We start from the raw sequence: 23,210 nt of genomic DNA, 5'->3' as shown, positions 1-23,210 counted from the left end.
CATTTTGACCTGTTTGGACCTCAGTAGGCCAAAATGATCAAAGTACTGAGGCTAAAATAACAGCAACATTGTTTATAGTATGTAAGGATAGCTTTGTTATTTTCTTTACTATTTTTTCCTCCTTTTCCTCCTTCTCACCTAAACGAAGCCTGAGTTTGTAAAGAAAATAACAGATCTATCTTTATATACTATTAATATAAAAAGCAAAGCTTTGCATTGAGGGATAGCGGTTTCATTCACAGGCTTCCATGAGGTCATTTTCATGGGTACCTGATGGACACTAAATTTGTAACATTTTTATGTTGTGTCTTTTTTCCAGACCTACAGAGATTGTTTTTTGGCATAAAAAGAATTCCGAGGAAAAAGGCATTATATTAAATCAAATCATTCTCCTAAGTTCAATAGAATCCCCCAGATATATTTTAGTCCTCGGGTTATTTTTTGAAATGTGTTAATTCTAATTTGTATTGACCATAGCGACCCAATACCTTTGTTTCCCTCTTTATATAAAAATACTAAGATTTAGTTGTTCTGGTGGAGAAAAATCAGCATATTGTAAACATTTATTTAGATATACACATACTTATATATTTTATTAAAGTTATTAAAGTTCCATCTACGGGTAGATTTTGTAATTGGGGATCTCTATCCCAAAGTAATATAATGTAAATGCTGAAAAACAACAATAAATTCCTCTTAAAAACTTCTTCAATAAACCCAAAGAAATAACATAGTGTAATAATAAAAATACGGGATGAGTTGTTCCTTTTTTTGGGACTCTTTTTAACATATAGGGCAAGAAGAAAATTTAGAAAGCTTTGTTCTATATATTTGTTGTGTAAGTTTGTGACAGTTACAACTGCTGTGATTATTACATTGCTCCTGCTCCTTGCCTTGACCCAAGAAGTCATCAAGAGATGTCCTAAAGTCATTTGATGAAGGCACAGTCTCTGTAGTCACTCAAATAGGGCAGTGGTTTTCAATCAGGGTAGTTTTGCCTCCTTAGAAACAGGTGGCAGTATCTGGAGACATTTCTGGTTGTCACAAGTGTGTGTGAGGGCGATGCCACATCTAGTGGGTAGAGCCAGGGATGCTGGTAAGTATCAAACAATTTGCAGGATGCCCTTACAGAAAAGAATTGCCCAGCGCAACGTGCCAATAGTGCTGAGTTTGAGCAAGACAGCAATAGGGTAATCACAGAAAAACTTTCTCATGGTTGCCCAGAGTACCTTGCTTTGATAAGCTTTAATTTCTTCATAGGTGTGGGTCTGCCACGCCAGCTGGTGCAGCTCTTCCATGGTGTATTGACATGTCTCCAAATGGGACTTAATGATGTTCTGTGCAATTCGATCTGTGAGAAAAGATATCAAGTCAAAGTTTTGTGAATAAAATCACTCTGCTCATTAGCTTTTAATGTGTTTACTATAAGAATGCCTTTTGGAGATACTCCAACTGTATTAAAGTGTCTTTAACATTGCTATCTATCTTACAATCTTCAGACAAACTCTTTATTGCCTTTTTTCAACTTTCAGTATTTTAATCAAAATTTACTGCTTTCCCCCAGATCTTTTGATCACAGCTTAGGGGTTTTACAAGTTGTAAACCATTCAAAGGTATTTATTTTTTAAAAAGACATAAAATTATCATATTTCTTGCTTTTTGGCTTGAAAGTCAACTAACAGTCTTAACACTTATACTCCAAAACACTTTAAAATGTTTTGAAAATCACTAGAACCCTATTGTTTATCTCAGAAAGGGGGCATTAAAATATAAATTTATTTGCCTATATATTTTTTAAAAGGAAGCATTAAAGAATAAACTAAAAGAAAGGCTATGTACAGAGGAAATAGGGAATAGAATGCAGGGACAAGGAAAGAAATTAAATTTTCTGATAATATTTTTGTAGATTTGACTTTGGGGCAATGTAAACATCTGACATAATAATAGGAGAGGTGGTATACACAATACAATATTGGCTTATGAGTTGATAATGATTGGAATTAGGTCATAGGGACCACTATATTCTCTTTTTTAATTTTTTATATAATAACCTTTTTTTAAAAAAAGTTTAAAAATGATTAAATGATTATATTCACAAAAATTAGTAGCAAGCACAGTTTTGGGCAGTTTATCTCAATCAAATTGTACTTCACATTGTATCTTAAATACCAATCACTTTGGGTTTTGAGACATGAAAGTTGAGCAATAGAACCAGATAAAAGAGCTGTCCTTAAAAAAAGCCTGCTATGGGAGATCAAGACCTCCTGGTCAGCATGGTGAAACCCCATCTCGACTAAGAAAACCCACAAAAAATTAGCCAGGCGTGATGGCACACTCCTGTAATCCCAGCTACTCAGGAGGCTGAGGCAGGAGAATTGCTTGAACCTGGGAGGTGGAGGTCGCACCACTGCACTCCAGTCTGGGTGACAGAGCGAGACTCCGTCTCAAAAACAAAGCAAAACAAAACAAAACCAGCCTGCTGTGAGTCCCCTGAAAGCGGCTGGAGCTAGGAGGCGGTCCCTTGTCATCCTACCTGCTATTTGAAAATAAAATTTTCTTGTATTTCAGGGTGTGTCATTTCAAACGTAAGTTCTGTTCTTTCTAAATGGCCAACCCCATCTCTCCAGGACAGCCCTCACAGCAGCATTTGGGTGTCTCCTTTCTATCTCACTCAGCTTCTGGTATACAGGGTACGAAGTAAATTGCATTTTAGTGAGGTAAAAAACAAACATTTGTAAATTTAAGCTTCTAATAAATTTTCTAAATAAAAATCTCCTATAGACCATCACCCGGCACATTGGAAACACTGAATAAATGGTAGCCACCGTTATCCTTATTAGGACAGTCTACAGAGTTTGTCCTCAGGGGAGCAATATGATGACTCCAATGGAGATAAAATTCAGGGGATATATTTAATTCTGCAATCCATCCTACTGAAGGAAGATATTTCAATATTTATTAGAGTTTTTCAATCAAAATAAAATAATGCATGTAGAAGATGCTACCAAATGCTAACTTCTGATGATAGTTCTACTCTATTGGGTTCAGCATTGAGCATTTCAAGACTTGCATTGCTTATGATATTACGAAATCCTTTCTTTAGAAAATCCTGTATTCGAAGTTTTATTGAACATTCTCCTATAGTATAAAAGGGATAAAAATTCCTCTATCCATCATATTAAAATAGATTGGTATGTCATGGCTCATCATTTTTCAATTTCACTGGGGCAGTCTAATTACTTAGAATCTAGAAAACATATTTGCTCTCCAGTAGGTATATAATGATAACAAAAGATTTTATAGCTTTATAGTTTTCAAACTATTATCTTCTTGGTGTAGCTTGTTTTCATCTTCAAAGACATGCTGATGTGTTGGTAATTTACAGGCTTCAAGGTTTTTAAACAAGATGATCATTGCCACTTACAATTGTATTATGAAAAACTCTCTCTGTTCCTTGATGATATCTGCCTGGAACTGTTGGCCGAAGCTTAAGAATTCTCTGGCCTTCTGATATCAAAATATAGGAGTCTATGGTTTACGAGGAAGGGTAGGTACAATAAATATGTGGGAAGGTTAAGGAAATAGGAAATTAAATCCACATGCATGCTTCAGGACTCAACCCGGATGGCCATGCCTGGTGAAAGTTTCCCTGCCAACCATGTCCTCAGGAAGAAGGGCTGGCTGCCATCACACTTTGATTCTGCCTTAATTGAGCCCTTGTTCCAGTGAGACTCCTGCTGTGGTTATTTGAATCCCTATGTTTGTCCCACACCCTTCAAGATTATGAGCTCTTCAAGAACTGGATAGCAGATCCCAGTATAATGCCTTCATATATTCATTCACCAAATATTTTTGAGAAGGTACTCTATATCAGGTCAAGGTATAGATTAAGAAACAAAGATTTTGGCTTTTCTATTCTTTTCCTTTCTTTTCTTTCTTTATCTTTTTTTTTTTTTGAGATCAAGTCTCACTCTGTTTCCCTGGCTGGAGAGCAGTGGCACAACCTTGGCTCACTGCAACCTCTACCTCCCAGGTTCAAGCTATTCTCGTGCCTCAGCCTCCCGAGTAGCTGTGATTACAGGTGCCCACCATCATGACTGACTAATTTTTGTATTTTTAGTAGAGACAGAGTTTTCTCATCTTGGTCAGGCTGGTCTCGAACTCCTGACCTTAAGTGATCCACCTGCTTCAGCTTCTTAAAAGTGCTTCGATTACAGGTGTGAGCCACCATCCCCTACTCTTGCCTTTGTTTTAAAGTATTTTACAACAATATAATTTCATATCATGATGCAATAAATGCCCACAGTTATTGTGGGAGCCCAAAGAAGAAAGTGGCTCACTTAGTCTGGGGGCAGGGGCAGGAAAATAACCATAGAGGAGATGCCTGGGTCTTGAAGGATGAGCACAGTTTGCCACATGGAGAAGAGAAAGATGCATCCCAGGTAGAGGGAATGATAGATAGAAAGCTATCTGTAGGCTAGGTAATTTCTGACATTACATCTTATATATTTACAACCTTTACTTCTTCACAACCAGCCTCCCCTTTACTGAGGATAGAAGTGAGGTGTAGAAAGAGCAAGTGAGGGCCGGGTGCGGTGGTTCACACCTGTAATCCCAGCACTTTGGGAGGCCAAGGCAGGCAGATCACGAGGTCAGGAGATCGAGACCATCCTGGCCAACATGGTGAAACCCCATCTCTATTAAAAATACACACACACAAAAAAATTAGCTGGGCATGGTGGCAGGTGCCTGTAATCCCAGCTACTCGGGAGGCTGAGACAGGAAAATCCCTTGAACCAGGAAGTCGGAGGCTGCAGTGAGCCAAGATCAGGTCACTGCACTCCAGCCTGGTGACAGAGCGTGACTCTGTCAAAAAAAAAAAAAAAAAAAAAGACCAAATGAGTCTAGACCAGTTTCTATGGAGCTAGTAAGCAATGTTTTGAAACCGAGTCTGTGTTTCCTGGCTTGAATTTTACCAATTCAGAGATAACTGGTAACCAACCAAAGTTGTAAAATATTATCTGTTTTTTGGCTTATTTATTTATTTTTGAGACAGAGTCTCATTCTGTCACCCAGGCTGGAGTGCGGTGGCATGATTGTGGCTCATTGCAACTTCCACTTCTGGGGTTGAAGTGATTCTCCTGCCTCAGCCTCCCGAGTAGCTGGGACTACAGGTGCACACCACCATGCCTGGCTAATTTTTGTATTTTCAGTAAAGACAGGGTTTCTTCATGTTGGCCAGGCTGTTCTCGAACTCCTGACTTCAGGTGATCTGCCCGCCTTGGCTTCCCAAAGTGTTGGGATTGCTGGCGTGAGCCACCACGCCTGGCTTTGGTTTTTGTTTTAGAAAGGTGACCTTGGTCATGGTAAAGATGGGATGGCATTAGTGAGTACATGAAATTAATCAGGCTGTTGCGAAAATTCAGGCAAGCTCTGAGGAAGGTCTGGACTAGGTCATAATGACAGAGGTGGAGTGGAGGAGCTAGATTCAAGACAATTTTGAAGGAGAATACATGGGACCAGCAGATGTGGCACTGAAAGAAAATATTAAATATAGTAGGTGCTCAACCAATGTTGAGTTAGGGGAGATAATGCTGAAGATGATCCGTCCATCCCTTCTTCCTTCCTTCAATTGTCTGCTTTATTTTGCAAAGGACTTGTAAGAGTTAAGATTGATCCTTTGTTTGATGATCTTAAAGCCTAAGCACTCAGATGGCTTTGAAGTCAAATGGTAAGCATGCAAAATTATTTTCCATATCCTTGTGGTGGGAAATACAAGTCAAATCTCTTTTGAGCACAAGACTTATTATGAATGGCAATGAAGGCAAAAGCACAGTAGCAGCAATTGCAGACACATTCCTCCCCCACTTTCTCTCACTGTTCTGCAGTGCAGAGGTGAGCCACGTGCAAAAGCCAACTTGACCCTCTCAAATCTCAGGTTGATACAAGACACGGTACAGCTAGACTTAGTCTCATGGGAGCAAGGCTGGAGGGCTCATTCTGTCAATTAGAAAGATGCTTGAATGTCCAAGGAGATGGTTTGCTTAGACTGAGAGTCTGCAGTTGTGAAAAGAGAAGGATTTAAAAAGAAAGGCCAAAGGAGAGACAATGAATACAGTATGCAAAGTTCCTGTTGGGAGCCAAAGGAACTTTCAAGAGTCCTTGCTTGGAAAAGTAGAAAACGTAAAAGTAAATGTAGTCCTCTCTAGGGACCAGCCACATGAGAAAGTCCAGACAAAAGAGACTGAGGTAAAAGAGCAGAGGATATGGAATCTTTCTGGGCAATCTCACATCCTTCATCCGTCACCCTAACTTGGATTGCAGCTGTTTTCAGCTCAGTTTTTGTTGGATTCTTTGACTGGCTTGGGCTGCAGATGGTACATGTCGAAGAAGTAGTCAGCATGCTCTGTGCTGGAACAGTAAGTCCAACAGGAATATTGCCCAGATAACTAACTGATGGGAAATTCCACCACCTCCAAAGGAGATGCACACAAACCCTACGCTCTGTGATTCCTGAGACCAGAGATGAGGCTGGAGAATTCTTAAGTGGGTGTGAAAGAAAACTTGTAATGAAAATGCAGCTACATCTTCTCAGTAGTTAAGATTTCCTACATGTGTTCAGTGAGACAGAGGTTTGTTCAGTTTACTAAGAGTATGTGGGCTGCTTTGATAGTTAATATAATCATGTAGAAGAAAGAGAAAAACAATTGTATATGCTCAGTCTGTCCAGTCATTCCTTTTAACCATGATAAGGAAAAAGTGAACATTGATGCAGGCAAGGAAAAATTGGGTGTGTATTACAGGTTAATATTAAGTCCACATTCCTCATTTTCTATTTGTTAATTTCATGAACAATCACTCGCTATCACTTTCTCTCTTTCTCTTCCTTTCCCTTCTATATTCTCATATGTATAAACACGTAAAACTTCCCCCTCTGCAAAACTGCTGTTTTGTTTTCAACTTTGGCCCTGATACTATTCTTCGTGGAAGGCTTATTTGAATCCAAGATTTATATTCAATTAACAGAATTTGTAACTTTATATATTAAGCAACTTTATGGGATAGAAATGGCAATGTGTGATTCAAATAAAAAAAAGTCTTAGAAAGTGTTAAAATAATTGATATAGGTAAATATACTTCTGTATCACTTTGATGAAAAAAATATTTTAAAATATTGTTAAAATTGTCACACCTCCCTAGAAGTCTTAAGGGTAATCTTTACTTTTGATGTGGGCAATACGAAGAGAGAAATTAAATTTTTGAAGGGAAAACTAGAATAAAATTGATGGCAATTCTCAATAGGGTGTGCAGTAATTATAGAACCCTGGGGCTGGAACTAACCTCCTTCCTCCATTTGCAAATGGACTGTATCTAAATAATCCTAGAAATTAGTTGACTCTCCTTTCTCTCTCTCTCTCTCTCTCTCTCTCTGTCTTTCCCTGAGACTGTAAAGGACTTCTACATATCCTATCCCATCCTCAATACTCTTCATTGTGATCTATTAATAAATCAAAGAAGAAAGTCCAATGTAAGGATTTACAGCATGATTGAGATGTGCGTGATAAGGTTTATACAGGCAGGTAAATAGAGTTTTAAAAGGTCAATTATATCAGACGACGTAAAAAGGTGTAAGAATAATATTTTGAAGCAATGTTTAAAGAAATACATGAAAAATAACTTCTCTTACATACTGATCCACATAGTTAAGCAAAGTTTGGAAACAAGTCATCCAAATTACCTAATTCTATGTAGAAAGAAAAAGGGCTACATCTGCTTATTTTGGTGAGAAAGAAGTAAACTGACAAGCAAGGTGACAATGTCTTGTTTATAACTGTGATGTTATAAAATGAGGACCAGCTTGCAGCTACTAAAATAGCAAGTGACCTTCTGTAGCTCTGATTTCAACCACTCAGCGGGTTTTTTCCACCAAAGCGGCTTATTTTAGCTTCACTAGACATTTCAGCAAATGGCGCTCTCCAAAGGCTACGGTGTCTCAGACACGGATTGCACGGGTAGTTTCATTAGAATCCCACATCCTGGGAGTGGGGAAAGTTGAGTATATCTTTAAAAACTGCTGCTTTCAGTGTTATTGCCAAGAGCACCCGAGGCCCAACTGCAGCAAGGCGAGAAAGCTGAGACTCAGAGCTATATATAGCGCTAGAGGGTGCTGCCCCTGAACTTCCTAATTCTCTACCCCCACTTCCTCCCTCCATTTTTTTTTCCTCATGAGAAAGAATGGTTTCTTCTTGGTGAACTATACCCTCTATTCATTTTTCTCCACAAGGGATTTTTTTTTTTTTTTTAAGTTTTAAGTATTCTTCCTAAAGTACCGTATCTCAGCCTCAATCGAAGTGATTAATGAATTTTTAATTTGTCACTTGCCTTAAGGATCTAGAGTACCACTGAATTCTCTGTTTAGTTTATACTACCAGTGTGAAAATGGAATTCTTAGGGGATTCACTTTGAATTAGTGGCAGGGTATCTCTATGGACTTGCTCAAGGCATGTTTTAAGTGCCTACATTAGGTTTCCATAATATCAAGATTTCTTAGAATCTGTGCTCTTAGGCGGTAACTAAAACATATAAAAACAGTTGGTTGAAAGGTGAAACATTTAACCAAATGCACACACATTTTTTCCTTTTTCAAAACAGACTGCCAGTTTTGTTTTCTGTCATTAGATAGAACAAGTCTAGTGGTTTGTCACTGACGGCAATGTCAGAAAAGACAATGTCATTTAAAGACCTTTCTGATTTTTCTAATCCCTAGAGATCGTTATTTTTAGCATAAATAGAATTCTGCTGTCAGAATAAAACCATCAATATATTTAAGCTTAAAACAGCAATCTATTAGTGATCTCTAGATTCAAAGGAAGAGTAGTAGATTTAGAATTTCTTTTCCTCAAGTTTTTTTAAGCAGAAATTGGGGACATCAATAATTTATAACTTATTTGTTGGCTCAGTTCATGGTCCAACCACTCATTACTTCCTCCTCAATTAATCGGGATAGCTTTCAGTCTCCTTTACATGCAAATTCTATTGCCAACTCACATATCAGAGAATGGCATAGCTGATTTTTACTTCATGCAGACCTGAATATTCTAAGACCAATTTGCTCCTAGAGTTCTTCAGAAAAAAATATGTTGACAAAATGTAAGATTATGCTGTTAACTTTTAAAAATGATAAAAATATAATAAAATACAGTTAAATAAACTATGAAATAGAAAAAAATTTAAAAATCAGATTAATGCAAGTAATAGTAATAGCTGGGCAAAAACCGAATGAATAGATTAATAAAGTAATTAACATTTTCTCAAATTTTAGGAAGCTGAAGTAAGATAGCATTTTTTTTTTCTTTTGAGTTGGAGTCATGCTCTGTCACCTGGCTGGAGTGCAGTGGTGCCACATTGGTTCACTGCAACCTCTGTCTACCTGGCTTAAGGGATTCTCCTTTCTCAGTCTTGCAACTAGCTGGGACTACAGGCACCAGCCACCACACCTGGCTAATTTTTGTATCTTTTAGTATAGAGGAGGTTTCACCATGTTGGCCAGTCTGGTCTCGAACTCCTGGCTTCAGGTGATTTGCCTGCCTCAGCCTCCCAAAGTGAGCCACCGTGCCTGGCTTCAAGTAAGACAACATTTTCTAATAGAAGGTAAGAAAGCAGGAAGTAAAGCTGAAAGAATCTACATAGCATTTGTGTTTAAACAGAGTATATCCAAAGCGGGGAAAAAAAGCACAAGCAGCAAAAACAAGTTAACTATCTAAGAGGGTGCTTTCTTTATTTAACAACAGAAAGCTGTTTTGGATCACAAGCATTTTGCTGTATTGCAAGTGTGTGTCTAATTTTTGGGAAATTAGAGTTTCCTTTCTTGAAATCGGGTGACGAAATTGAGAAAGAATCTATTATAAAAAGATTACATTTAAAAGTGAACTTTTACAGTAAAAGATCTCCTTCACAGAACAATCAGAAAGATGAATTTACTTAAATGTCCTGCAGTTGATGAGTTTTAAGGGAGTTATATAGTAAGACCAAGGAAGCCAACATGGCCCCTTTCAGCCTTTTAGTTTGTGCATTTGGGGAAGTCGCTTAACCTATTTAACTCCGTTTTTTGGGGTTTGATCCTCCATCTGCAAGAGGATTTGGCATCGGCGATGTTTTCTAAGCGCTGTGTGAAGCTTGACAACTTGAGGCTGAAGAGGCTACATGAGAATTTCCTTCCAATTATTTTGAGGTGAAGTCCCGCTCTGTCACCCAGGCTGAAGTGCAGTGGTGCGATCTTGGCTCACTGCAACCTCCACCTCTCAGGTTCAAGCCATTCTCCTGCCTCAGCCTCCCAAGAAGCTGGGATTACAGGCACATGCCACCACACCTGGATGATTTTTGTATTTTTAGTGGAGACAGGGTTTCTCCATGTTGGCCAGGCCGGTCTCAAACTCCTGACCTCATGTGATCCACCCGCCTCGGCCTCCCAAAGTGCTGGGATTTATAGGCATGAGCCGCGGTGCCCGGCCGACATGAGAATTTTCCTTGTTTTGACGCATGAGGGAGAAGCCTTGCAGAGTTATAGAGGGTGAGAGTACAGTTTACAGGCTTAAAAGCACTTGAAGAGTCTTAGATAGGACAAACCAAAACAGCACAATCCAGAGGCCATGAAAATCTTCTTTTAGTCTCCTTAAAAACTACACCTCCACACGCAACCAAAGGACAACAAATGGGTCACAGATGATGAAACCTCATTATGAAAATTGCTCAGGGCCATCACTAGGATTGATTTTCACCATTTGAATTTTGTTGACATATGGATTGATTGTTAATTTAAACAGATGCAATCTCTCCCCCACCTCGCCACCCTTTTGGAGGTTTAGTCAATTCATTTCTGACCTTTCGAAGAACTAATTTAGAGGTAATCTTTGGAGGCCATTTTTACATTTTCAAACACCCTAAATTTTAAAAAGTACATTGGTAATTTAAATAATGCATTTAATTGACTAATGCTTAAAAATAGTGGGTTTTTATGGTTCCTTGTTGTGTCAAATTGTTCCAGAACAAACCTCGCTGAAAACCACATAGCAGTTCCCCAATAGGCCTCATAAACACGCCTCAAATATAAACAGCAAATTTACTCTCCTCAGTATTAAGATGATGTTGTCAAGAGAAAGCTTACCTAAACAAAAAATAAAATAAAACAAACAAAATTTTTTTTTCCAGTTGGGACAATTTCCAACAGGTTTCCCCACATTTGCAAACATCACAGAAATAAATCCTGTATTGGTTAGCAGAGAGCACCCGTTAAATTGGTTGCATACCATGGTAATCACACCAGAGTATACTAATCTCCATCAACGTTGTGATCCATTGGCATTTCTGTGTTCCATAGCCCATGTGGTATTTTAACCCTTACCAGCTCTTCCAAAAATGGGTGCTTGAAAATGTGGCTAATACATTCACCCCCACCACTGGAAAAGTAATTCAGAGCTGTGAGAGCCAATGTCAAACCCTGCAATGCCTTAAAAGTATGGCTTCTCTGCAGTATAACATCTTGAAATACGATTCAATGTGGAAACTGTCATTAGGGACTGATTCTGAGGTCACTTCATAAATAGAAACATTTCCTACTCCTCCAAGTCACAGGCAGAACCTCCTGAAATCTCCTTTCCTTTTGCTTACTGTAGAAGATTTTATAATTACTATGGTTTTGAAATTGAATGTATAAAATGGAGTTGGCTTTCCAGTAGCTTCTCAATAACATTTTGTTCTTGTTGTTGTTGTTGGTAGATTCCAGAATCTTCTTTCGAGGTTCTGAATTCTAAGACAAAATGTGATCCCAAACTAGTTATCTCCAGGAGAGATACACTGAGGAAGATAAATTTTGCACAATTTCAGCTCAAAATAAAAAAGGTGCTTTGGAAGATTAACGTAATCTAGTGAATTGCAAGCACGTCGGGAAAACTGTATTAACAGAGGCACAAGCATGTAGTGACTGATATGCACACATGTACTGTAAGTAGATATGCATGTCCATGAGTACTTGAATTGAGCATATATCTGTGTGTTATTTGTGACGTAAATCATATTTGTATTTGTTTGGAAACTGGCTGGTTACAAAGTGCTTTGTATACATTCTATCATTTATTGCAGTTGTGGGGAAGCACTGCACATGTTATTAGGTGATTGTAGGCCATCATTGCAGGGTTATGAGAGGATATCTAGAAAGATATGCATTCAAATAACCCTAGGGATTAACTGTAGAGTCCATGGTTCCAGGTATCGTCTACAATAATTCATGGCCATAGACTGGTTAACACTATAGGTGTAACCATGATAGGGGTCCTAGGAATATGACAAACTGGCCCCAAACTGGAAGAATTCCTTTTTGAGATAGAAAGCAGAATTTTGAAATTAAGCAGGCTTTGGGAGATATTCTGGGGTTGGCACAGAACAAGGTGGTGTTAAAATTTCAGAAGAGTCAAGTAAGCCCCCCTCCAGTGACCCAGGTGACCCAGGTAGGTGGGTTCCTTAGTAGTCAAGAACATATCTTCTGCCAGGCGTGGTAGCTCACGGCTGTAATATCAGCACTTTTTGGAGGCTGAGGTGGGTGGATCACCTGAGGTCAGGAGTTCGAGACCAGCCTGGTCAACATGGTGAAACCCTGTGTCTACTAAAAATACAAAAATTAGCCAGGCCTGTAATCCCAGCTACTCGAAATGCTGAGGCAGGATCGCTTGAACCTGGGAGGCGGAGGTTGCAGTGAGCTGAGATTGCACCACTGCACTCCAGCCTGGGTGACAGGCAGACTCGGTTTAAAAAAAAAAAAAGAGGGCCGGGCGCGGTGGCTCAAATCTGTAATCCCAGCACTTTGGGAGGCCAAGACGGGCGGATCACAAGGTCAGGAGATCGAGACCATCCTGGCTAACACGGTGAAACCCCGTTACAAAAAACTAGCCGGGTGAGGTGGCGGGTGCCTGTAGTCCCAGCTACTCGGGAGGCTGAAGAAGGAGAATGGTGTAAACCTGGGAGGCGGAGCTTGCAGTGAACTGAGATCGCGCCACTGCACTCCAGCCTGGGCGACAGAGTGAGACTCCGTCTCAAAAAAAAAGAAAAAAAAAGAGAACCTATCTTCATTTTATGAACATATTTGCTTTTTCTTCAAGAGGAGCTTGGAAGTGATCAGGTTGTAGTGAACTAGGGGGGACAGGTGTGTTTGCCTGAAAGCTGCATCTGTGCAGCAGCTCACTCTTTAATTGGATTGTACATGAACTTGGAGTGGTTTGGGATTGGCTACAAGCCTTTCCTTGAGCTGCTCCTGGTTGTCTTTGACATTCATTTTAATCTGATTTCTTTTTTTTTTTTTTTCAGGAGGGTGGATGGAGAGAAGAGGCTGGTGCACAGTTCTGACTTGGCAGTGGGTTGTTAACTGCAAGTTTGTCGTTTCACTCAGTGAAAGCCCCGAGCATCGTCCTGCTCTCCAGGAGGGAGGTGTGCTGGCTACTGCCATAGACAAGTTATTCAGCATCATTCAGAATTGCTTAGTTGCTTCCCAGTCCTCTCCTCTCTTCTACCCTATTCTTGTCTGTGTCCGTGGCTATAACAAGGGGGGAATATTAATGCACATGACCAAAGCTCTCTGGAAGGTGAGAGAACCGTAGTCTTTAAAAGTCATTTGGTCCAATTGTCTTATTTTTCAGATGGTGAGACAGAATCTCAGACAGCTGGACTAATTTTGAATACGTTCACGTGGCTAGTATACAGAGTTAGGACCTCCAGTCTCAATGTACTTTCCCTAAATTGCTTGCAAAGGGTATGTGGTTGGGGTGGGGGTGAGAGAGGGGTTAGATGACAATGAAAGTTCACAAGATGTCTCCTCTCAAGGCAAGGAAGAAAGAGCTAAACACTGAATTTTCCTGTCCCCATATTGTTCAAATAATTTTTCTTGCTAGTTTGGTCTACTTCTATCTGTTTTAATGGTGTATTGGACAGTTACTTCTAAATGGAATGCCTACCTGTATTTGATACAGGTTCTATCACAGGACACAGGAAATATATAGCAAGAGTTAAGTTCTATTCTCTGCACCATTTCTGCATGGGTAGTTAGATGTGCATAATAGATTTAAACAGTATAAGATATTTATCCTTAAAAGCATATGCCATTAAAGGTGCTGCTTTAAGACCAAAGCGTCTTCTTGGGGTTCTTAATAAGCCACAATTGAAACACCACCACTTTTAATAGAATTCTGCAAAATAAAACACTACTAGTAAAATCTTCTGTATTTTTATGTAGCCTTAATAGAATGAAGTAGTACATTACAGGAACTAGATTGCTTTTAGGCCAATACCTCTTTGTAATCTCCTTTAACTATTAATACTCAGTTTCTGTAATAGGTGAATTTTTTAAAAAGAGATTTCTATTTATTTATGATGCTTAACATTCCAGGTTCTATAAATAGAACACAAAAGCAATATGAAAATAAGTCTATGTTAAAGACTATACAAGAAGAGATCAATTAATTCACATTTCACTGTCTTTATCTGGAGAGAAAATTACTGAATAGAAGAGCAAACCAAGGTAATGTTTGTAAAAGGCAATGTATACCCTTAGCATTGTAGCTAATTTGATGGATTTTTTAAATATAAAAAAGCGTGTTGTTTGGCTGTTTGAATTGTCTTGTTATCTGGGATCTTGTAGATACATTGTCAATCACTTCTGGCTTAAATGAACTTTCATTAAGAGTATTAGTCCTGCAGAATTCCCCAACTCATCTGAGCTCGTTAGTGGTGGAGCAAAGACAAGACGTTCTACTTTCCTTTTCTGCGTGTTTACGGAGCATCTTTTAGCTAGCTTCCTCTCCTTGCCACCAACCGCTGTAAAATTTCATCCCTAAAGATGTAACACATCCATCACGCCAGCTTGAAGTAAAATTCCAGCTAAACCCAGTTAATACTGCTGTCTAAATATTAATTTTCAGCTTACTTGTTGCCATTCTTTTATTTCATGGCTTATTTTTCCTACAGTTTTAGAAAAACCCAAGAATGTAACTCCTGAAATGTTTCATGGTTTTCTGTTTGCTTACCCACATTTTATTCCCCTCAAAAGTAGGGGAATAAAACATTCCTGATAAGAGATGTGGCTCAGGTTGATCAATACCTGCCATCTCCCTCACCTCCAGAAGAATGTGGTAGCATCCTGCCCTGAACGCATTCTATGGGATGTGGTGAATTGCCATGACTGTTCATTTTCATGGTATCTCCTAGATGGTGAGGGCAGTAACCTTGTTCTGCTCTCCCTGAGGGTACGGCACATTTCAAAAATAGGTATTTGAAGAAATGCCTGGCAGTCTAGGACAGTGACTTAACATTAACCTTAGAATTTAAGTTTTATCGCTTAACTAACTCTGTATCCTAGGAACATCAGTCACTGTTTCAGACTCTCAATTTCTTCATCTGTACAATGAAATGGTTTCTTCACTGCTCACCTGAAGGAATTGGCATGAGCCTCAAAATCACTAAAATGCATGAAAGGATTTTCTACATTTTTCTCCATATATCAAACATTATCATGAGGGGCCTTAACCTAGGAATTTTGTAGTTTCGTTGGTGAACTTTCAGCAAGACAAGTTTGGTTTTTGGGAGAATATTCCTGACTCTGCTAATATTCAAAAACTGACGTTTTGGGATCTGCATGCAGTTGCTTATACAGTTGTGTTATGGTTCTTACATGTGTGTTTTTATCAAACATTTTAAACTCTTGATATCTATTCTATATGGACTGATCTAAAAACTGGTTTTTAAAATCAATCTGCTTTTAAGATGACCCAATATCAGAAGCATAGTGACCTAGTTGCACACATTTCATTATTCTCTTAGAATCCAGAGGAAGCAGATCAGGACTTCTGGTAGCCAAGGGTGATGTTAAATTTTTTTTTGGTGTGACATAATCTCAAATTCACCCAGTCAGGATGTGGCAAAATCCGATTTTCAGTTTTATATGCATAGGGTTTTTTTCTATGGCAAGTTGCCACCAACCAGATTGGTTTAGATGCCCATTAATCAAATCAAGTCAAAATGACAGTGTGCGTACTCTGAAAGCTCCGGTTTGCAGCGCCTAGAAGGAGGTCAGGTAGGCAGCAAACACCAAACCTGTTTTGCTGTGAGAATGGCAGTCAGCTTGTGAGGAGCTGCCATTGGTGGGAGGAAATATAGTATAATGGTTAAAAGAATGGGTTTTGATGTTACTTAGATATGGGCTTATATGTGTTCTTTGTTTTTTACAAGTTATATAACTTCTAAGCCTCGATTTTTCCATCAGTAAAATAAATACACAAATACTTACATAACAGGCATAATGGGATTGTTATGAGGATTAAAATAGGACATTGCTCATCACAGTGTAGGTGCTCGATCAAAGGTAATTATATTATCTGCAATAACCAGTGATATTAAGTAATAGTCCAATAAAATATCAGTTCTATTATTAATAATAATGGTGCTTACACATGATAGGTATTGTACTAAGAACTCATAAATATTAACTCATTTAATCCACACACACAGATAAAGACTGTTACTGCCCTGGGTTGACAACTGAGACTCAGAGAAGTTAAGTAAATTGTTTAAGGGAAAGGCACAATTGGGTTTTGAACAAAGGCACTTTGACTCCAGAAGCAGAGTTCTTAGCCACCACACTATACCACAGATGCCTTCCTGCCCAGTGATACTGTCAAGGATTTAATATTTTAGTGAAATGAATGTCAATGTTTTGGACGGTGCAGGAAAGATAGTATATTATACTATTGTGACTCTTCATAGGTACCTAGATTCAACACTCATAGAATGTGTTTGTGTCCACTAGGTGGCATTGCTGTTTTAACGAAATGTGAACCAAGCCAGTATTTAGGCTTAGGGGTCTGCTAAATTTGAGAGCACTGGCAGGACGGTACATTTGGATCCCTAAATGTCTGATGAAAAAATCCTCCAATATTTGAAACATATTTAAAGATATCTGAAGACTAGAGGTTGAAACAATTGAGAAAAATATATGTGAGTTTATTTTGCATGTCAATGTCTGTGCAGACTATCTGGATAAATTTTGAGATTCTCTAGTCTTCTATCAGTTCACAGAATAGACTCAGGGTCAGAGGGGAAAAATGACTTGTTCAGGGTAACCCAGACCTGATGGTTTGGCTGTAGTTCTCTTTCCATAATATTTCCTATGGTTGCTAAATCACAAAAAAGTTGTGATTTCTGAATTCTTAGAAGACTCCCCTTTTGAATATAGGGCAGAAGATCGCTCCACTGTTGCGAGTTTTTGTTTTATAAGGATTCAAACATGTCTCCCGAATTAATAGTAGACTCAGGAACTTAGATATTAAGTAGTATAAATGCAAAGGAAGGTGCCTTTTCCCTCTTGAAAAGATCGAATGACTGTTTTAAATGACCATCCCTATTAGTTGACAGTGCAGTTTATGAATTGAGACCCACGGCAGGTAGCAGGTTAACAGAGGAGTGGAGGGACTCTGGAATCAGACTGTCTGAGGTGAACCCTGGCTCTGTCATTTAGTAACTATAGGACTCTGGGAAATTATGAGACATCTCTAAGCCTTGGTTTCAGCATCTGTATAACAGAAATACTCTTTTGATTTATCTTTTAAAATGTTCATGAAAAGTAAATGTGTGAAGGGCCCATGATATAGTAGAAACAAGGTTAAGGATGACAGTAGTAATTGACTATTTTTGTTATTATAGTTGATGTTTTATTTTATGTCTCTCAGCTGTGAAAGTCGTTACAGGTGCTTTGTCAACAATGTTACTCACTGTCACCTGCTGAATCGCTAAAAGGGAGAAAGAACACTTCAGGTTTATAACTGTGTACCATCGCTTCTTCCTCAACCAGATGGTACAAGGAGGCAAGAACACGGCCATGTATTTCATGATGTGTTCACAGCAGCTTAATTCAAAACACTTGTAGGCTTTAGGCTCCTATTTGCAGGTTAGACAGAGAAGGTGACTGAGCATTCAGCACAAAACAGTAATAGCTAAGAGTTATCGAGCACTTCCTGAGTGCCAAACATTGCTATGTTTTATATGTATTAACTCACTTAAGCTTTACAATGCCCCTGTGAGCTACAAACTCATGCTTTCCCCCTTGTAAAGATGAAGGAACTGGGATTGAGAAACTTGCTCGAGCTTAAATAATAAGCCAAAGAGCCAGGATTTAACCTCAGGCAGCACAATTCTTAATCGCTCTGCTCCGCCACCTCTTTGGGTAACGTGTCAAGAGCCCTCGAAGGTTCCTGAGCTCTAACCTGCTTTCTCCAGTACACTAAATATTGCAGTGAAGCCTGGGATCACATAGCCACTGTTTGCTTAGCTTTTCTGGGCTACTGATAACATGCAACCCTGTTACCCAGGAGAGTAATGTGTTAAACCTACTTTGATATTTTTATGGCAGTTAGTTGATGAGATTAACTGGTTAAACATTTAATAGACTCCTGAGTTTGACGGAGTAAAACAAAGTTACAGCGGGTCAGAAAGAGCTTGCCTAAGACAGGGCACTCTTGAAGATCGCTCCTTAGGAATCGAAGGAAAGAGGATCAGCTTTCTGATGCAATCATGCCTGTGACTAGCTTATTTGTTACTCTCGTGTTCTGTAACATTCCAGACTCCACTCTTTTCATTGCTGTAATTCAGAATCCCATATGGAATTCTTGAATTCAGATTTACAAGAGCCTTGGCGGTCTTCTGGTCTATCGCCCTGACTTCACCAAGAAGGAAGCTGAGATACTGTTTGCTTAAAGTTTGTCCCCATTTATCTTAGAGGAAGAGTTGGGCCCCTGTTCGTTTGGTTATTCCCACTTTTTCTATATCCTTCAGCAATTTCACTTTGAATAGCATCAACTTTGAATACATGCCGAAATTTCCCTGTTTATACCAATAACATTTTCCCTTCAGTGAGAACCCAAATTCAACAGATAGCATCTGTTCTTTACAGATAGCATCTTTCTATTTATAATTTCTTCTTTCTTCCTTTGCTTGAAATAAACTTTTATGGGGCGGGGGAAAATGACATTTATTAGAATATATTTTAAAATAAATTTGTTTTCTCAGTAGAAGCTGTGAATCCAAGTAATTCAATTTAGATCTAAGAAAATGACCATATTAAATAGGACCAAGGTAAATTCAAAGCAGAATCTCAAAAAAAGCCACTGGGAGGAGACTTCCACTTACCGATTTCAGTCATGGTTATCCCTGGTGCTAACTGCCCATTGTTGAAAGAGCTATAGGTAAACAAGTTGGGTACGGATGTGAGGTCGTAGATAGGTTCTTGCTTTATCTGTTTGATTCCAGTCATGTCAAGTCCTGACTGATCAGGGGACGGCTGACCGGAATCGACGTTGTAATAACCCTCAGACTTGGGCAGGTCAATGACGTGCCCGTTGGCGTAAGTGCCGCTGGTCTCGTTGTTCAGGTTGCTCAGGCCGTTGCTAATGCTGCTGCTGTACACCCTGGCAAGGGCTTCTGCCTCCCCACTCTGCTGCTGCCGCTGTTCCTGCAGCCGCTGCTGGTGCTTCTGCACCTCAGCATACAGGCTGTCCCTTTGCTTCTTGGACATCCTCCCAAACTTCACAGCTGGGTTGGAGAGAAAAGCAGAGAACAGCACTTGTGGTTATCATTCGCGTTAACCACCTCAGGTACAACGGGTCACGGGATGGTTGTCCCTTCAACATCAGATGCACACACGTCTAGCACCATCACTTAAGAACCCATTCGTTTGCACTCCACATCTGGGAAAAGGTTATATTCAGAGGGTTCCTGTCCTGGTTGATGCCCACAGTGAGAAATAAATCTAAGCCAGGAAGAAATATAAAAACGTATGTATGTATTTCTCATTGCCATGAAGATAGAAAGCATGTTTTCCTCTTTTTTTCTTACCTGTGGAAAAAAATCGCAAAAAACCAAAATACCAAATACCAAAAAAACCAAATACCAAACTAGCAATAGTACCCACTATTAAAATGTTAACCAACTAACTTTTATTCATTAGGATTACTAGATCGCTAGATTGGACCCTAGTATTTCACTTTCAAATCTATTTTCTGTTTTCTTTCTTAAATTTCTCTTTACTTTTTACAATAATTTTCTTTAAGAGACAGGGTCTTGCTCTGTTGCCCAGGCTGGAGTGCAATGGCATGATCATAGCTCACTGAAACCTCGGGCTCCTGGGCTCAAGCAATCCTCCTGCCTCAGCCTCCTGAGTAGCTAGGACTACAGGTGCTTGCCACCAGGTCCAGCTATTTTTTTTTTTTTTAATTTGTGTAGAGATGGGGCCTTGCTACATTGCCCAGGCTGGTCTTGAACTCCTGGCCTCAAGCAAGCCTCCTGTTTCGGCCTTCCAAAGTGCTGGGATTACAGACGTGAGCCACTGCACCCGGCCAGGTCGATTTTCTAAATAGTGTGTTGGGTAAGACCAAAAGCATGGGGCTGGGTGATAAACATAATTTTAAGTGACGGCCTCATTTGCCTTCAGTTGGCTTTTGGGATCAAATGATAAGAATCTTTGGAAAATAGCAATTTGGGGCATCCGATGCCCAGCAAGTGATCAAAACAGTAACTATCTTTTCTCATTCTACCACTCCCAAGTTTTATTTTTCCTATCTCTTCTGGCAATATTCTCAGACAGTCTGAGGAAAAAGAAAGAAGAAGTGCTGCAGGTAGTCACAGAGTAATATCAAGGTGCTTTCATTTCAATGTGTTGTTTCTTCAGATACTTAACCTCCTGAACTGTTGTGAATATTGACATTTCTCCTCACAGGTTGTCAACTGCCTTTTTAGGATGTGAACATCCTGAGTCACAGGCCTACCTTCTTTGAATTATCAAGCATTGTTCAGCTCATGTTAATAGTGGGGGCTATGGCAAACTTGGAGGCTCCTGTCTGAGTTTCTGTTTTCTGTTCTTTTGTGATGCTATGCCCACCACCTCTTGGTGCTAGGAGCTCAGAGAATGGAGAAAGAAGGAAATGGAGTTTAGAACAAGGCTCAGTTCCTGGATTCAATCACGAGGGTTGATGCTCTTCTGAGAATATCTAAATGGTGAAGTGCTTAAGGACTCTCTAGCACAAAGGGAACACAGAAGAGATTCCCACAGTCTTAAAGAGCTGCCATTCACCCTTCTCCTCCAATATTCTTCCAAAATTCATTTTCTTTTTCCACTGGGTACAGAGCTACCATATTTATCTGAGCATAGGCTGATCAGAGTGGAGACTGTACTTCCCCATCCCCCTCACTGGCGGGTGTGTAGGTGATTAAGTTCTGATTCACGGGAAGTAAATGGAAGTGTCACATTCACTTGTGGGTATTGGGGCATGTTTTCCTCCTTCTTGCCTGCTGGATTGTCGATGTGAGGGCTGGGCTTGAAGAAGCCAAACTCTTTCTGTATCTTCTTAATCCTTCTTAAAAACCTACATTCTGGGGCCAGGCGCGGTGGCTCACACTTGTAACCCCAGCACTTTGGGAGGCCAAGGCGGGCAGATCATGTGGTCAGGAGATCGAGCTCATCCTGGCTAACATGGTGAAACCCCGTCTGTGCTAAAAATACACACACACACACACACGCACACACACACACACAATTAGCCGGGCATGGTGGCATGTGGTTGTGGGCATGGTGGTATGTGCTTGTAGTCCCAGCTACTCGGGAGGCTGAGGCAGAAGAATCCCTTGAACCCGGCAGGCGGAAGTTGCAGTGAGCCAAGACTGAGCCACTGCACTTCAGCCTGGGCGACAGAGGGAGACTCAGTCTCAAAAAACAAAACAAAACAAAACAAAACACAACACACAAACAAACAAAAAACCGTACATTCTGGCTTTCTGATGCTGCCTAAGTAGGAAAACAAAGTGATAATTATCTAGTAATTTTTTCTGTGTGAAGACAAACAATCTGACTCATTCAGACTAAACTCCCTTTCCATCTTAGTGGTTGGTTTTATATGGTCTTGAATTATTTAGATCATTGTATTTAACTTTGTTTGTAGAGACACTACCTTTATTAGATTCTGATTCTCAGAGATAAATTTATTTGCTTACTAATTGAGGTGACATTTCCAGTTTGTCTATGTACCGAATTCTACAGTAACTTGTAAGGCAAGCTTCCTCTGTATCTTTATGTTACATCTTTCTAAGCAATTTGTTACATATTATTCTCTAGGGGAAAAACGCCTTTTGTATAGGAAAAAATAAACAACTATAAATATTGATTAAGAAAGAACTTCCCCTTTTCCCCCAGGAAAGGAGGGCTCTGTATTTGCTGCCCCTCTGCCCTCTGCGTTTGGGTAGGTTCAGAATAGCTCTTTGTTGTAGAGTTGTGGAAGTGAATACAAGGTTTGTATCCACTGCTATAGATCAGGATTTTTTGTTTTAGCTGGGGTAGATCTACCTTCTGATTTATTTTAGTATAGTAATTTTGCATTTTATTGGTTTGAAATTTATAGGAATTAAAGACTGAGAATAAGAAACTCTTCTAACATAAATACAGAAATGTGGTTTTTTTTTTTTTTTTTTTAAAAAAAACCCTTTTTCCATTTAATCCTTGCTTTAGATTTCTGTTTACTCTATATTTAGGTGAAATATACTTTGTGGAGGACTGATTGCATTAATGACCCTGATTCCTCTTATCTGTTTCTTTCCATGCCCTTCCACAAGTCAATTTGCAGTGCTCTTTCATTCTTTGCAGGCATCCTGCCCAGGGTCATGTGACCTACTGTGGACCAATGGAATATTGACAAATGTGACACAGCAGAGACTTGAAAAAGGCTTGTGTGATTGTGGACCTCACCATGACAAGGACATGCCTGAGCTATCTTGTTGGAGGATAAACTTACTCGGGGATATGTGAAGCAGAGCCAAACCTCCTTGGTCATACCAGGCAATGCCATCTACAATCAGCAGAGCCATAGAACTGACCTGCCGCTGATGTACGCAGAAATCTGCTGTTAACTACAGACATCATAATCACAAGCTAACAATGTCAAAAGAGTATGTTGTGAAGACCTCTGCCATGGTTAACATCTAAAAACTCAACAAAGAAAAGCTCTACATTTTTTACAAAATTGACTTATCAGGTGAGCAACTGAAATACTTTCAAAGAAGCAACTTAAAACCACTACATTTTAGAGTTATTTCAGGTGTAATCCTAAATCAAAGACTTCACTGACAATGAC

At 39.4% G+C, this 23,210-nt stretch overlaps 1 protein-coding gene across 1 annotated transcript in view; it reads right to left on the bottom strand.

Annotated features, from left to right (window-relative positions):
* The window catches only part of RORB (RAR related orphan receptor B), a 189,896-nt gene that overhangs the window by 24,308 nt on the left and 142,378 nt on the right, over positions 1–23,210 (bottom strand). Inside the window, 2 exon segments of the mRNA NM_001260751.1 lie at positions 1,230–1,351; positions 19,222–19,623. Of these exon segments, the coding sequence (NP_001247680.1) occupies positions 1,230–1,351; positions 19,222–19,623 (524 nt within the window).

Source organism: Macaca mulatta, chromosome 15 (genome assembly GCF_049350105.2).
Source record: "Macaca mulatta isolate MMU2019108-1 chromosome 15, T2T-MMU8v2.0, whole genome shotgun sequence".
NCBI lineage: Eukaryota > Metazoa > Chordata > Mammalia > Primates > Cercopithecidae > Macaca > Macaca mulatta.
This window is presented reverse-complemented; position numbering and strand designations above follow the sequence as displayed.